This window comes from Neolamprologus brichardi, chromosome 14, assembly GCF_056152115.1.
Source record: "Neolamprologus brichardi isolate AB-2024 chromosome 14, ASM5615211v1, whole genome shotgun sequence".
Lineage (NCBI taxonomy): Eukaryota > Metazoa > Chordata > Actinopteri > Cichliformes > Cichlidae > Neolamprologus > Neolamprologus brichardi.
This window is the reverse complement of record NC_142117.1, coordinates 31,717,501-31,733,907: the sequence shown is the minus strand read 5'-3', so window position 1 is coordinate 31,733,907 and position 16,407 is coordinate 31,717,501. Positions and strand designations below refer to the sequence as shown.

The following is a 16,407-nucleotide window of genomic DNA, read 5'->3' as shown; positions in this document are numbered from 1 at the left end:
GAAAAACGGGCAGCGTCAAAGGTGTGCGCATTTTTTGACGTCACACTGTGCGCCACGTTATTGTTTCGGTGAAATGAATTTCTACAATACTATTACTGTTAATTGTACTCTCTGCAGTGTTTAAATACTTACATATACACACACAGTTACTGTCCCTCCACACATAACACTCGGTTCTGCTTCTATGCCCCAGCTTTGTTTACTTTTTCCCACCGAGGCTTCTAGACTTCTGATTGGCCAACATTTCTGCACGGTTAGGAATATATCGCCACCTGTTGCTTTGGCATGTTCCTAGCAGCGTTTTTCTTCATTTCTGCCTTAAGGTGTGGACGGGATTATTTTTTAAAACGAAAACGGAAAATCTTCGTTTTCAAAAATACCCGTGTACGTGTGGACATAGCCTTTGTCAGTGTGATCAAATTTGTTACCACAACCAGTGTGATTAGGCTTTGGTTTGTATCTGAGTGACCTTCAACATGTGTTGTCTTTGTATTGGTACACATTTAAACCTCTGAATAATACACCCTAACAAATATCCTCCATATTAAAATAATTAGGAAAACTACAACTAAGACCAAAACTGATAAAAACTAAACATGAAATATTTTCAAACAATAACCAGACTGTCTGTGAATGTCACTGTTTGTTTGTATTACACAAACTAATGAGAATTAAAATCCACTAAGATTTTAAATAGGATCGTCAACGGCCATATCCAATACAAATTAATCTCATTCACCATCAATTGAAAGCTTTTTCGGGAGTATTATCATTGCACGGTCAGTAGTAACCATGGACATAAAAAGCATGAAAATATGTGAACCCATGACAAGTGGCCATAAAAATGACAACTCTGACCTTGACCATGAGCACAATTTAGGTGAAGATCCATTAGATGTGTAAGTTTCAATAAAACTTCCGCACAATGAGGAGGAGTATCGATTCTTGTGAATTGTGGATGGATGCCTCACCGTGGCATGAGCTCATCGTTCTTTGCTGGATGAGCTAAAATGGTCCTAAATGAGCAAACCCACTCAGGAAATTAGCTGAAACTCAACTGAACTCAACTGCAATGAAAAGAAAAACTCAAAAACACGTAAAAATAAAAACTAATAACGACAAATGCAATATTTCCGCCAGTTGCAGATCATTGCAGGAAATGCCAATATGACCACATGTGCAACACACATCTTAGAATCACAACCACAAAGTCGCTGCTGTAGTCAGCAGTTGTTGCCAGATCAGGAAATGGTTACTGTAATGCAATAACTAATTTGATAATTTATTGTAGGTATTAACAATAGGGGTTAAAAACAAAATGTGATGAAAAGGACAAAGTGGTACACAATAGGACACAATACACCGTTTGTGAAATATTGTATTAGTAGGACAAACAGCTTAGCTGTTTGTCCTTTCTTGACTTCTTCTGTATCATGAACTCTCTTGTATTGCCTTACACCAAGCTCACATATGAGAATTTGGATTTTATACTCCCTTGCAGAACTGAATGCAGCCTTTGGGCTAATACTAAATCTGATCAATGTTCAAACACACCGATAAAGGATTCATGAGCTGCTTCGCAGGAACATATCATCCACCCTGTCTCCAGACCCCAGCACCTAGGCTAGAGCACTGCCTGACTATAGGCTCTCTGTGCACTTTAACTCTCCAGACATGTCTCTGTTTGGCTCACTTTACTCACTTAACAAGTATCAGCTCCCTGTAAACACTTGTGTACATGTTGGTTGTACTTCAGGCAAAGTCTAAGGATCTGACAGGATAACAAAACAAACCTGACTTGGATGGTTAATTGAAACTAAGACCTAAAGAACTATACCTGATTCGTTTTCAGCTGAGACACGATTTTGCAGGCCATTATTTTCAAAAGAATATCTTCAGCCGAGCCTCACAGTAAGACGCATCATTTCTGAAAGACTGTTGTATTGATTTTTAGTACTTCAAAGATCATCACTTTTTAAAAAAACAAAAATATTGTTGCTCATAATTAAATATAATCCTTTTGATCATAGAGCTTACATTCCTAAAATTTCCAGTAACAAAAAGCCTCTGTTAAAAAAAAAAAAAAAAAAACTCTCTCTGTTTTTTTGTGCTTTTGTATTATTTTATATTATTAGAATTTCCAAAACAATTGCAACCTGAAAGCATTAGGCTCTTATTATTAGATTAAAAACATGCCAGGTCTCTCCTGGATGTGAGATTTAAATCTCAATGAGATTTTTACCTGGGCAAACAAAGGATTAATAATAATAACTATAAAAATAAATGACACACGTTGGATAATCTCTAGAACCTTTACCTGAAATATCAAAAAGGCAGGCCAAACTATTTGCTTGAAACAATCTTTGAATGAATTGTCCACCACACACTCACTGGACTCACTGGCCACTTAGTTAATTTTGAGAAGCATCACACAGTTGCTGCACCTCCATTACAGTATGTGAATCTCTTGTTTCGCCAAATACCAAAGATGCTCTATTGGATTGAGATCTGGTGACTTTGAAGTGCAATTTGAGTACAATGAACTGATTTTCACATTCAAGAAACCAGTTTAAACCAGTCGTAAAGTAATGGACATGATCAGCAACAACACTTAGGTAGGCTGGAGTGTTTAAACGGTGCTTAGTTGGTACTAGTGGATGCAAACGGTGCTAAAATGTGAAAAGTGGGCCTGATTATGTGAACTACTGTTTCCTTCTTATCAGCCTGATAGACCATTCTTTTCTGACCCCTGACATCCACAAGGCATTTGCACCCAGAGAACTGCTGCTTACTGGATATTTTCTGTTTTCAAGCCATTCTCTGTAAACCCTGGAGATGATTGTGTGGTAGATCAGCAGTTTCTGAAATACTCAGACCAGCACGTCAGGCACCAACGACCATGTCACACTCAAAGTTACTTACAATACCGTTCTGAACCTCAGCAGGCCACAATAAACGTGTCTACATGCCTAAATCCACGAGTTACTGCCATGTGATTGGCTGATTAGATAAGCTGCCAGTGATACTTAGGGTTAAGGTTTTTATACACATGGCTGTGAGTAAAGATGAAGTTCCTCCACAGTTCATGTAATATGTTCGAGTCTGGTCTCAAAGTACATATTCAATGGTACAGTTCAGAAAAATATACTGACCAAAGTGTACTAGTGTGAGGTTGTCTTTTAAAGTTTATATATATGTAAAAGTGTTAAGTGGGTGCCCTTATGTCATGTCACAGTTTTTGTCTGTTAGTTCACACTTCATGCTCATCAGCATCAGGTGTTAGATCTCCCTGATGGAAATGTACATCTTTTGATCATTTGCCACAAGCTCGCTATTTTCTCTTACTTTCTTTTTCATTTCAGCTTAATTTCTTTTTGTGAAGCTGTCAAAGAAGACATCCCCTTTGAAGCACATGAAGTTTATCAAAAGGTTCTGATGCAGCTAATTATTCACCAGCCTTTCTTAGCATTACATATTTGACATTATAACACTCAAACAAAACTATATGTGTGACACGTACCCAAAGGGGGCCACCTAAAATAAGCTTCCCCTCTCTGAGACATTTTATTCTGTGACTATTTAAAATTTGTCTCGCTAAATGAATAAACTCTAAATGTTGAACAGCAGTAGTTCTTGATGTATGCAATTCCCATAAAAAGCCTGCCGAGGATACCGGGGTGTCAATTTTTTATTTTTTTTTATCCACATAAGGAGAACAAAGCGTTTTTTAAAATCATTTTTTATTCAGCTTCATGGCAAGCTGTTCTAACATTCACTCTTCTCACATAGTGGATAAAATTAAATACAGCTGAATACAAACACACACACACGCGGGTGCACACACAACATTAAAGTTGTGTGTGTGTCCCACATGTGAAACAAAGAAGTACTTTTATATTCAGTGATAAATATGTGCCATTTAAATATGCACAGTTTAAACATACAGTACTGTGGAAAGGTTTTAAGAGCTTGTGAAAGAAAATCTTGTTACATGATGGTGCTTTTAAAATGTAAAGACGCTATGGATAGTATTTGTTTATCATCTAAACTCATCTATACTCATGCAAGATGTATGGTATAGGACAAGTAAGTCCTAAATAGAGATGGATGTAGGTGCCATGTCTTTTCATGAGTTGAGATCAGAGCTGTGCTGTGGGTCATGCCGTTGCAGGGTACAGTCTTTTCTCTAAAAGTAGCTCTTTATGATTCTGTCTGACATTATGGTGATGCTGCCAAATTCTGTCTGCAGAATGAATTTGGAGTCAGTAAGAGACTTCCTTCACAGTATTGCTTGTTGCACAAAATTTTTGGTTTGCAAAAAGCCAAAAGGTTTCACTGTTTCCTTGAGGGACTGCTTTCTTTAGAGCACTTTCTAGCCTTTTGGTGGACAAAGCAAATTTATTTGTTTCCACATCAGAGGAATAGCCTCTTGGAAACAATTCTCCTATAAAGACTGGTTCTGATCCTGACTGTACATTGGTGGAGTAGACTCGGTTTTCTGCCAGTTGTGAGGTGATGGCAATCTTACACAGTTTTTTAAAGAAATGCACTTAACCTGGCTAATGGTTCTGGTCGTCGTCCTTGCCTGTTTCTTTGTGCCTAAGCAGAAGAGATTGGAAAGCACATCTAGAAATGGCTCATCTCTTATTACCTTTCAGTAAAGCTCTCCCTAAAAATGTTTGTTTGCATGCATGGTCATTTTTTTTTTCCACTTAATGAGTTTGGTTCAAGATGGCATATAACTATATCACTTGCAAATATAGTATATGATGAAAATGCAAAAGGGGTCACTTTTGTAAGTAATTTCAATAATTCAGACAAGACTGAAAGCGCTAAAAAGATGCTGGATGACAAGTGTCCAGGAGCAGATTTGTAAACACAGGGTATTACAGCCACATGGTGCTTGCCACAGCCTAACATGTTACCAGGATGCAAAAGCCTCTGCTAGCTTAATCCAATTATGTGCATTCTCAGTCTGAGGTGTGATGCGTTCTTGGAGGATATGAGAGTTTATTATCACACTGTAACGAGGAAGCTGGAGAACTGACAGACCCATTAAAAAGACAGGAGAAAAGAAGTTTGTGCAGACTTTGAAAGCAAAAGTTGTTAAATAAAACATGGATGGTGTGGGCACCTCTCGCAGCCCCCGCAGAGGCTCTTGTCTGATTATTCTTGTCATAACCAGGTAGGTGTGAGGAGGAGGAGGAGAAAAGCATCTTTATGCAAGACTACAGTCTCGCTGTGCAATCTCCACGAAGGAGCCTATAAAGCATATACAGTATGTACAGAAGGGTCCCCGCTTGCCTTCTTCCTCCCTCTCTGTCGGCTCCATTCCTCTCACTTCCTGTCGTTCCCCATTAATCTATGATGGTGCCAAAATTAGCAGATGACTTGTTAACTAAACTTCACATTTTGGCCAAGAGGGATGTGGGTGAAGCAGCAGTGTTTGAATTAATAAGAGTTAGAAAAGATTTAAGAGATTGTGGAATTTGCGTCCTTAACTGATGAAACCTAAGTTAATACGACGGAGGATCAATGTCTGCATGAAGAAGAAGAAGAGGCTTTTAAACTGGGGTCGACAGAATCTTAAATAAAACTGAATTGATGCTCTTAATAGCAGTGTGAGCTTTGCCAAACATATTTTTGATGCATTAAAGTGCGCCGTCCAACTCTTAATATAGAGTAATATCCTCTATCCATTAACGGCAACGCTTTCAGTATTGATCTGAAGAAGTTCAAGTTGAGTTCAGATACACAAACACCTCATCAGGTGCTACGTCAACTCTGGTACCAAACGAAACGACGTAAGTACCGCCTCAAAACGTTTAATCTAATAAACACACTGAAAAACAAAAACAGGAGGAGATGATGACTCCGCAGACCACCTCAGAGACATCACTGTCCTTGTGCATTAATTGAAATCATTAACATAAGATGTAGCATGCAATCCATCTGCGCTGATCCTCACTAATTCATTCCTGACTTTATTAATAAACATCTTATTGGCTTTCAGCATTTTAATAAAAAAATAAATAAACTGGGAAAAGAAGGGGGGACGTAAACAAGAGGAAGATCCTCAAGCACTCTGCTTAAAATGCATATCAGGGTTTCTTTCTATATTTCAAGGACAGACTTATTTCATGGTATTAGCCTTAAGCAGTCCTCCTGATGGAAGCCCAGTGCTTCATTCTCCCAGATATTTTTCTCCCCTCCATGATGCCATGCAAGCTTAAGCGGTGTGCACATGAAAAGGTAAGTTCTAGCGCCATGAATAATGCACATTGTTTGCTGTGAAATGTGAAAGGAGCTGTAGATATCAGATTCACATAACGTTCAATGACTCCAGGATAACTGCCAGCATGAGCGGAGTGAACGCATAGAAGCCAAATATGATATGCACAAAACAAAATGTAGCACTGTGGAGGCAACAAACAATGGGAGCAAGCCCCTGGTAGAGGCACAGTTTTTTTTAATGTCGTAATATATAATATATTGTATTAAACATTGTATTAAAAAAATAATAATCCTAATGAACCAGATACTAAATTATACTGCTGTTGTTAAGCTGAGAGTCCCAGACCAGGGAGACCATGGCTTTTTGCCAGAACAAGCAGCCCTCTTTCATCCCAGCACACTTAAACCTCATTAGAAAGGCTTCGAAAGATCCTCTCACTACAAAACCCATTTCAGGCTAATTAAAATGATTTGTGAAATTAAACATAAAGCATAAAAGGACCAAACATGAACACACAGACAGCTTTTTCAACACATTTTGTGAGCAATTAACAAAATGTGATGAATGTGGAAAAAAAGAAACGCAACTGACAGAGAACCAAAAAACCACCAACAATGCGGGTAATTTATATCACTTTGTTTTGTTTTTTTAAAAAACCCTAATGATAACTTTTATGTTATAAACTATTGCGAACACTCAAAAGCAATTTTACCCCAATGACCATTCTAGGAGTAGCTGACATTTGAGACATTTGACATTCTGGAGCGGTCAATGTCCCAGTGCATACACCCCTTCAGAAGATGAAGAAAGCTCATGCCATTGACACCTTAGTTTTTAAATCAAACCTTAATTATAAAAGGATCCAAGATGAATTCAATGTATTTGAAAGCTGGTATGAAACCCCACTCTCCCCCCGAAAGAAGCAAAAAACCCCAAAAACACAGCACATTCATTCAACTTAGTTTTGATTTATGCATTTCACCTCTGCCCTACCTGCAGTGGCTACAGTGGGGCCTGCCCCCCGTGTGTGTACCACGGTACTCGAGTGTGAGAAAATTAGCTAGTAGTAATAGGACTTTTCCATTGTGGATAAATGGTAGATTTTCAACTTCCATTTGTGAACGTGGTGATAAAACTGTGTTCTATGGATATCAGAAATCTTCCTGAGCCCACGCACTGACTTCCATAACAGAACTGTGTCCACTTTCAAGAAGGCCGAAACATCTCAAACATTCAGTGCAGGTTTTCAGCGTTGTCCCTTAAATACAGAGATGTCTCTGGATCTTTTAATAACTAGAACACACCCATGCTCCAGTATTGTGTGGCATGTTCATGATGACAAAAACTGATATACTTAATCACATTACAAAAAAAAAAAATGTAATTATGTAAGGGCTAGTAAATTGTTTATATGGTCAAAATTTTAACACCATTTCAACCCGTTGCTAGGTTGGTGTGAGGCAACACCCAACGCCCACTGCTGACGTCAGAACACCTGATAAAGATAAAAACCTTTATGGGCCTAACACGTACCTGTGTGCCAAGTTTAGTTGCTCAACTCATGATTGTGTCAGAGTTGGTAGCAAAAGAAAAAAAGAAACAAAGACAGAGATTTTGTGTATTACAGTAAGATATAATAGAGAGGAGATAAAGAAATTCAGGAGGTGAAGTCTTTCAGAAAATATCACCCCACCCCCTTCTTTATTTAACGTGCTTTACACTATTGACTTTCACATCTAGAGAGAGCTTAAATGATCAGCACATTTTTCTCTTTCCCACATTTCACATAGAGTCCCACTTTTAACAAAATTGCACTTTTGTAATATTTCTTATACTTTTCTAATAAAAGGAACTATGACAAGTGACTTTGTATTGCTACAGGCTAAATTAATTTGGTAACAACAAGAAGAAAGAAAAATGTTTGTCAAAAGTTTTAATCCTTCATTTCTATTTGTAGAGCTCTCTTATCACCACCCACTACTCCTTTTGATGTTTTGCAGCTGTGGGCAACTTCTCCATTAGCCTACATATGTGCACTGCATTGTGGGACAATGGTGTCCATCAACAGCACACTCAACAGTGATTTAGTATGCACGCTGACATTTTTGAGCAATGCTTAATTTTGTCGCTTTTTCAGCACGGACAACATCAAAAGCATGTTAATAGTATGCTGAATGGGATGGTGATACAGCGTAGGTTATTTGAAAAGTGGTGTAGAGAGTGGACTCTAAAATACAACAGCCCTGGATTTTCAATTGTAGAATACTTTACATTTAAATATAATGACATTCAACAAAAGATAACCTTTTGTAAGTCGCAGAATGGGATGCCGTAGGTATTTACCTGGATGGAGTTAGAGCGGCCATTAAAGGGCTCGGCCTGTGTGAAGAACTCCGTGTTGTGGTCCAGCCGTCTGTGACCTCCATACTGAGCCGCATCTGAATCCAGCTTGATTTTGTATCTGGCAAAGATTGAGGTTAAGGCGCAATAGCAGTGGGAAACTAGCTTATGAGATTGAAGACCTAAGAAGTGCAGAAGGAGTTTTAGCACTAGTGCTTTTGGTGTGCAGATTTGGTTTAGCAGTGCTCAGCTGGTTTATACTCATTGAAATCCTCACATCCATCAGCATTCATCTCCTCCTCGCGGCACAGCACAGCGACAGTGCGGAGCCCAACTACACGAGGAGAACGCTGCCTGAAATTAACATAAATAGAGAAGCGATTCAGCCATGGCTCAACCATCCAGCCTGACAGTCTAATTTATCTAATTCACTGCATAAATAATGAATTTAATCAGAAAAAGTGATCCAAATGAGTGACAACAGATACAGATGAGAGATCATAAAAAATACTCTCTCCTCCTCTAGGATTTGTTCACATTTTGTTGTTTTACAACTTGACAAGAGACAAGACTGATTTAAGTCAAGTACTCAGCAAATCACCGCAGACTCATTGAAATATATCTAAATAACACTGAGTTAGCCAAGTCGTTGAGCTCCCTCAAGTTGGTATTTAGCAGATGTACAAGAGGCTACTTGTCTAAATTTGCTACAAACAAATACTGTACTGAACACTGCAACCAGTTCTGTTTTTCAGTATACAAACAATGTATGTGGAAGACAAACTGTATCTTTTATTCTTTTGTACACTGACATTAAGTCTTTATCAGTTGAGGAATCAGAGAGGATGAGGAGATGTTGTGTTTTACTGCACCAAGACAGCAAAGTAAACCTCAGATTTCCTTAAAGAAATAGTCAAGAGGAAAGCTGCAGGTAGTGTATGTATGTATGGTTGAAAGGTGAGGATAATCCTTTACCTTCCTTCTGTGCTGTCCTTGTACAAAAGGACTCAAACTTTTTTGGGTTGAATTATTGCAGCTGCTTAAACTTGGTCATCAATAAATCTGCATGCTCTTTAAAACAAAGAAATATGGAAGGATAGTGGATGAAATACAATATGCAAGTCTTTCTGCAAGTACAATCTGAACTGCTCCCAACAAACATAGATGTTTACATCAATGCTGTAACTGCAATAAGTTAGTTAATTAACCAATTCGCATTACAACCTGGTTTGCCTCTTACCTGTAATTATTTTTATTTAATTTAATGACTGTACAGTACTCTCTGTTTATAGTAACCATTGTCCTTAATGTAAATATGTAAGAAAAATTGTGTATGTTTCTGTTCCGTGTCCTGTGTACTGTTTGTTTGTATATTTGTCTTTTTGGCTGCTGTTACAATCAAATTTCCCCCTTGTGGGACAAATAAAGGATTATTCTATTCTATTCTATTCTATGTGCTCTAGTGAGCATTTCAGTATTTACTTCAGCAGATAGTCACCTTTGTAGGGAATACATGCTACAACATTAAACTGATTACATGCATAATTATGCCCTTCAGCTGAAGCAAATGTAGAACTAACGTCTGATGTGATATTAAAATTGTTAAGAGCCAGAATCAATCCTCCATGACTTTTAGAAAACTCCTCCTTTCTTTCTTAAACTACTTGACACGAGCATGTTGTTACTTGACAAAAAAAAAAAAGGATGGGTGTCAGGATCAGTTGCAGGGCTGTTATTAATGTCAGAGAAAATATTTTAATACTTTCTTTCATAAAAATGAAAGAAAGTGCACTTTGGCAAACATGCATGAATAAATAAAAAATACAATACTTTAGAATTTAGTCCCCCTTAATTTTTATATATTTTGCTTGCAACAAGACAAACTTTCTTGTAAGTTTTTAAAGTGTTCTTGAACACCTTGCACCTGATCATTTTCAGTGGAAAGATGTTTTTGTCTGTTGAATTACTTGAACTGATGAATTATTCAAATGGGTACCTAACTCAAGGGATGGACCACTGTTGTATCTACACATAACAGATAACTTAAAAAGGGCCAATACTAAATTGTATCTTTAGACACCTTTTCACTTGCAGCTCATTCCTTTTCTCTGAATCTGAATGCCAAAGACAACATAGTTTGACAGGCATAAAATAGCTCTTTTTGCACCAACAAGGTAATTCCTAAAGTGTCACTTGCTGAAAACAGCATACTTGTCCATGTCCTTGAAAAAATAAAGGACATTGGACAAGTAGAGAACAAAAAGAACAGGCAGGCCTACAAAACTGTCTACAGCAGATGAACAGTTTCTGAAAGCCATATCCCTTCAGAAATAGGGAAAGAAATCCAGCTAAGATTTGACACAGGACCTGAGAGATACATCTGGCCTTTTAGTTGATCCGTCTACTTTTCACTGAAGTGTCATCAGAAATGGTTTCAATGGAAGGGTGGCTGTCAAGAAAACATTCTTAAGGGAATAGGGAGAAAGAGGCCAAACTACAGAAGTTGCCAGAAGTGGCAACAGGTCTTAAGTGATGAGTCAAAATTTGTAATTTTTGGTCCAAATCATCATCATCAGTAGTACTGTGGGACTGCGTTTCAGCTGTTTGAGGTCTTGTCAAAGTCTATGTAATTATAAATGCAGGAATGAATTTGAACCAAAATGGAATATCATTTGCAAAGTGTCTGATTGGCAACAGCTACATTTTTTTTTAGCATGATAATGATCCTAAATACACTGCCAATACAATCATATCAGGATACAAAAACACACAATGGAATACTACAGTCACTGATTGGCCTCCCTGGATCTCTACATTAACCTCCTAAGACCCGAACTCTTCCACGGCATGCATTTTTAATTTCTCTTTGATATTTGGGCATATTGGGGCCCAAGAACGTCAAAACAAAGAATTACCAGATTTTTTTTTACCTTATTTTTGTTTTTAAGAAAAATAAGAGCCACATATGAGGATATTTGTTTAAAATTTTGATAGAACAGTAGCAGTATAATGTCCTCGTAAGTGGATATCAGGCCCTTGTAAAGCAAAATTGAGTATTTTGGTTTAAATAACCCAAAATGTGATGTCCACATATGTGGATGCCAGGTCCTAGGAGGTTAAAGCAGTGTTGGATCATTGTGATAGAGAGCTGAACAAAAGACAGGCATCATTAAAAGAATAGCTTTGAAAGTCCTAGAAACCTGTTAAACTATTCCTGAGGACTACTTAAAGAAATTGCAAGAAAGCTTGCCTAAGAATATTCAGGCTGCCTTGAGGAATACCAATGGTCCTACCAAATATTGACTTTCATGCTGCACTCAACCCATTTTCAAATCAATTCAATTGTATTTATACAGTGCCAAATCACAACAATATAATATAATTTATATTGTAAGGTAGACACTACAATCACGCATACAACCCAACAACCATATGACCCCCTATGAGCAAGCACTTTGGCGACAGCGGGAAGGGAAAACTCCCTTTTAATAGGAAGAAACCTCCGGCAGAACCAGGCTCAGTGAGGGGCGGGGCCATCTGCCGTGACCGGTTGGGGTGAGAGAAGGAAGACAGGATAAAAGACACGCTGTGGAAGAGAGACAGAGATGAATAACAAGTATGATTCAGTGCAGAGGGGTATATTAACACATAGTGAGTGATTCCTAGCAAAATATAAAATGAGGGGTGACCCAAGACTTTTGCAAAGTACTGTGCATCTAATTTAAAAACTTCCCAACATGCAAAGGTTAGCCTTACTCTTACCAGCCAGAAATCCTTAGTAGCTACCATGTCTACCCTGATTCTCCATGCATAATGTAAACACCCGTAAACATCTGTGCATATTATTGTGTATCGCAGGGTTGGTAGCTATAAAGATTGGTACTATAGGGAAGGAAAAAAAAACAGGACAACGGGATAAACATGTAAACAGCCCCCTAATTGGCTGGCTGAATAATCACCTTATCTACCTGTAGGCAACATTCCTGAGTTTAAGCATGATCCTCAAACGCTGCCTCATTCTGCCCAAGAGCCTGGAAAATTCTGCTTTTGCTCTCTGCTTGTCTGCTTTGATAGTGATGATTAAAAAGAAGCTCTCCTCTGTGCATTGTTTTTGCTCAAGAGAAAGATCCCTTCCTCCACACCTTCTCTGCTCAACTTGCCACTATGGTGATTTATTGACAGAGCAAATTCATTTTGCAATAGAAGCTTTGCAATACCTATCGAAAAAACATAGACACATTCTCTCAGGCATTATAATGCGCCCGGGAAACTAAGATACGTGATGTGAAGTGTGAAAGTTTAATCTTTCTAATACAAATAACACCAAAAAACTTCCCAACTGAGTGAATGTAATAAGGATGTGAACTGTAAATATTCCACTAGCATGTTTCAAAACTGAGTTGGAGTGCAAGCAGCACTGCGGTACTCCTTCCTTTATATACACATACAAAATTACATACACACATGCACACACACAGCACAGTGTGTATGCTGAAAATGCACAGTTGAAGTAATTCACAGTTCCCTGGCAAAGTTCTCTGAAAGGAAGTGAAAACTGGCACAAATTGGTAGTTGGATGCTTTGAGCGATTACATCTTTGTTAGTGGCTACAGATGGCTGCAACAACAGCTTACAGTATTTTAATCAATACAGCCTCTGTGAATAAAGGAGAAGATTAAAGAACACAATCAATTTTGCCCAATGAGCAGAAAGGCAGTCTGAAGCTAGATGATTCGAGTCATTGATGACCTGAAAACAATCTCGCCATGGCCACGATTGCAGACCAAGCTACCACTTAGTTTCTCCATCAACTCGTCTTTTTTTTTCCCTAGGCCATATGAAAGTAATAGCACCCTGGCGAGGGTAAACAAGAGCTGAGCAAGCTGCATGTGCACATCTGAAGAATGCGGCATGGCCTTGTAAGCCTTCTAAATAGTGTATCTAGCCTTTTCAGAGTCGATTTTTACCCTGCTTGCTGCTCAGCTGGTGTAAGTTTCATCAGAGTGGAGGAAATTATTCCTTTGTGACCGAAAGTGTTGAGGCAGCTTGAGCCAACTAGCAGCTGAAACCCAATCTGATGCAAAGTAGAAGCTTTAAAGAATATTGCTATAAAATAAAATAGATAAAAATCATAAATTATGTTTAAATTTGATGACTACGTACTAAAAAACCCCCCAAAAAACATGGCGCTTAAAAGTATGTTTAAAGAGTCTCTAGTTTTGTACTTTTTTTAATCATTTACTTTCATTTTTAAACTTGGGGGTTATCCAAAACATTTGTCACACTTTTAATAAAGTGACAAAGATTTATTTTTCATTATTAAATTATCATTATATATAAAAGAAATGTCTATTACACATTTGGAGAGAAAATACGCTGTTCCCAAGGGCTTTGAAGCATAGGATTGTTTAAAATTTAAAGAAAACATCATTTTTGTACTCAAATATTATTAATCTCCCTTCATGTTCTATGGTTCATTTAGAACCATAGAACATAATTATTACCTGAACTAACACTCAGGTCATGTACTGAACTCTGGGATCACCTTGTAAATTGTACATTTTTAGAGTTTAGTCTTTACAATAAAATACTTTATATACTGAACAGGAAAGTCATTGATTCTGGATGACTGAACTGTCTAACTGGACTTTATGAACATCTTAAATAAGTGTGGTTAACTGACAAGTGCAGTAGGTAGGTGACTTATGTATCCCTTACTGTAAACTGTACCTGAAAAAGTTGCAGCATAAAACCATAGTACATGTTACAGAGGTTTAGTGGGATGCAGATGGAATGTAGTTTATTTTCCTTATAGTTGTAAACAATTTATTCAAACTGCTTGGCTTGTTTATAGCCTCTCTTATCACCTGGCTGCTCACATTTCTTGCCTCAGTATACCTTTGATAGTAATCAGTATGTTTCCAGAACTCAAGGATTACCTTATTGAGTACAATGTTATCATAAATATGAGAAATGATGGCCAACACCACGAAAATAAAACCAGAGGATTAAATTTTCTTTTAATGTCTGAAATAAAGAAGCTCCTCTATCTGTCTACACCATTTGAACATCTTCTGGAATCAGAGATTAAGCCGCCAGACTGATGAGGATGTCTGTGGATGATATCCGTTAGAGTTACAACCTAATGGAATACCACACAGCCACATCGCCATTTATCTTAAAGCAGTCTGCAGAGAGCTGCATTAAAAAGAAATAGACGTATAGTTCCTTTTTTCAGAAACCTTACCTGGAATATTATAGATAACATCAGAGCACGTTATTTTCGCTCATGCATAGTTAGTCATTTAGTGTCACTACACCTGTAGTTGAATTATCCCAAATGGCATTCCAGGAGCAGCTCAGACAGGAAAGTAAAAATGATGACCTGACACAATTGCAAGTGCCTATTGGCACAGTGTAAATCAAAGACCAATCAGCACTGACAGGTACAGCTTTCGTGACGGGATCCAACTGGGATTTCAAATACTCTAACCAGCCAGATAAAGACCACTGCCTGAAGAACGTGTCCACCACGATTCGGAGAGAAAAGAAAAAAAACTCACTCAAACGGTTTGAGTGGCTGTCGAAAAAGCTGACATTGACTGCATTTTAATGGCCAACAATTTTATAGGCGAAGTGCTTCGCTTTACTTTCACTGCAGTTCTTCTGAGAGAGAAACAAAAACACACATCCTAAAGAGAACAATTAGAAAGTTAGTCTAAGAAAAATCTGACGACGTCTTGCGGTTACAGAGGCTCGGATTTTGATGGATTACTATACTGAAACATGTAATTATTTCACCCAGAGTTACCCAGAACCGGTGATATATTTCAAGAGTACTGCAACTAAGGTTACATAGTGCTTATTTTTGTAACTGACTAATAACATAATTATGGAAGATGCCGGAAAGAATAAGCACCTGAAGATCAATTTAAATGCCACGCAGCCATGCAATATGAGACCGAGGGCCACAGAAGGTATTTTTTTGCTAGAGAGGAACACCCTCTGATATAATATGGTACTTGCTGTATTGCTAAAGGAAATGACATCCTGTATTGGATCAATTTTCACTAGTGCACAGCATGGTCACCTGCATCTAGCTATTATTTCCAGATACCGCAGTGGAGTAGAGCTCCACTGTGACATCCCTGACCCTCACACAGGTAGAAGAAAGTTTAAGTATATGACGGCTGAGTGTAATGAAAAAGCACTTTTGGACTCTTTGAGCTTGTCTTGTTTACCTCCTCTGCCTCTGAGTGGCACTTTCATCTGTCTTCTAGCCTAATTGGATCCTCTGCACACATTCCCATCGGAGGATCTGCATCTCCTCATACACACGGCACATTTACCTTCCTCACACACACAGCACATTTGCCTTTATGTGTTTACCGCCTCTCTGTATAATGACAGGCAAAGCTTTGCCCTCACATTTATTTGCATTTCCTCTCAACCCACCCAGTGTCTGAGGCCGCTCCTTAAACATCAAAAGAAGCACCAGGAGGAAAAGATGTGGTTGCATCTAAATGAAAATAAACCCTCAAAAACGATGTTGCCGACACTGTGAAGCAAGGCTATTAGTGCTTTGCCCAAGATTCAGCCCATCAAGGCAGAGTAAAAAAACAAAGCAGAATGTACAATTACTGCACATCAAACACGCTTACAATTAAAGGATGATGTTAAAATATTCGATGTCACTTCTGTTGGTTTTTAATAATTGAATAAACTTGATTAATGTCTTTTCTATTCACATTTAATAATGTGTTTATTAACTCTTACAATCAATTAGATGGCAAAAACGCTACTAAGACAATGTCACCTAAACATTCCCTGTA

The 16,407-nt window shown here is 38.0% G+C and overlaps 1 protein-coding gene across 1 annotated transcript in view; it reads right to left on the bottom strand.

Annotated features, from left to right (window-relative positions):
• Positions 1-16,407, bottom strand: part of gbe1b (glucan (1,4-alpha-), branching enzyme 1b) — a 97,934-nt gene that overhangs the window by 4,456 nt on the left and 77,071 nt on the right. Inside the window, exon 15 of the mRNA XM_006796601.3 lies at positions 8,579-8,696. Coding sequence (XP_006796664.2) covers positions 8,579-8,696 — 118 coding nt within the window. The remainder of the gene's footprint in view (positions 1-8,578; positions 8,697-16,407) is intronic.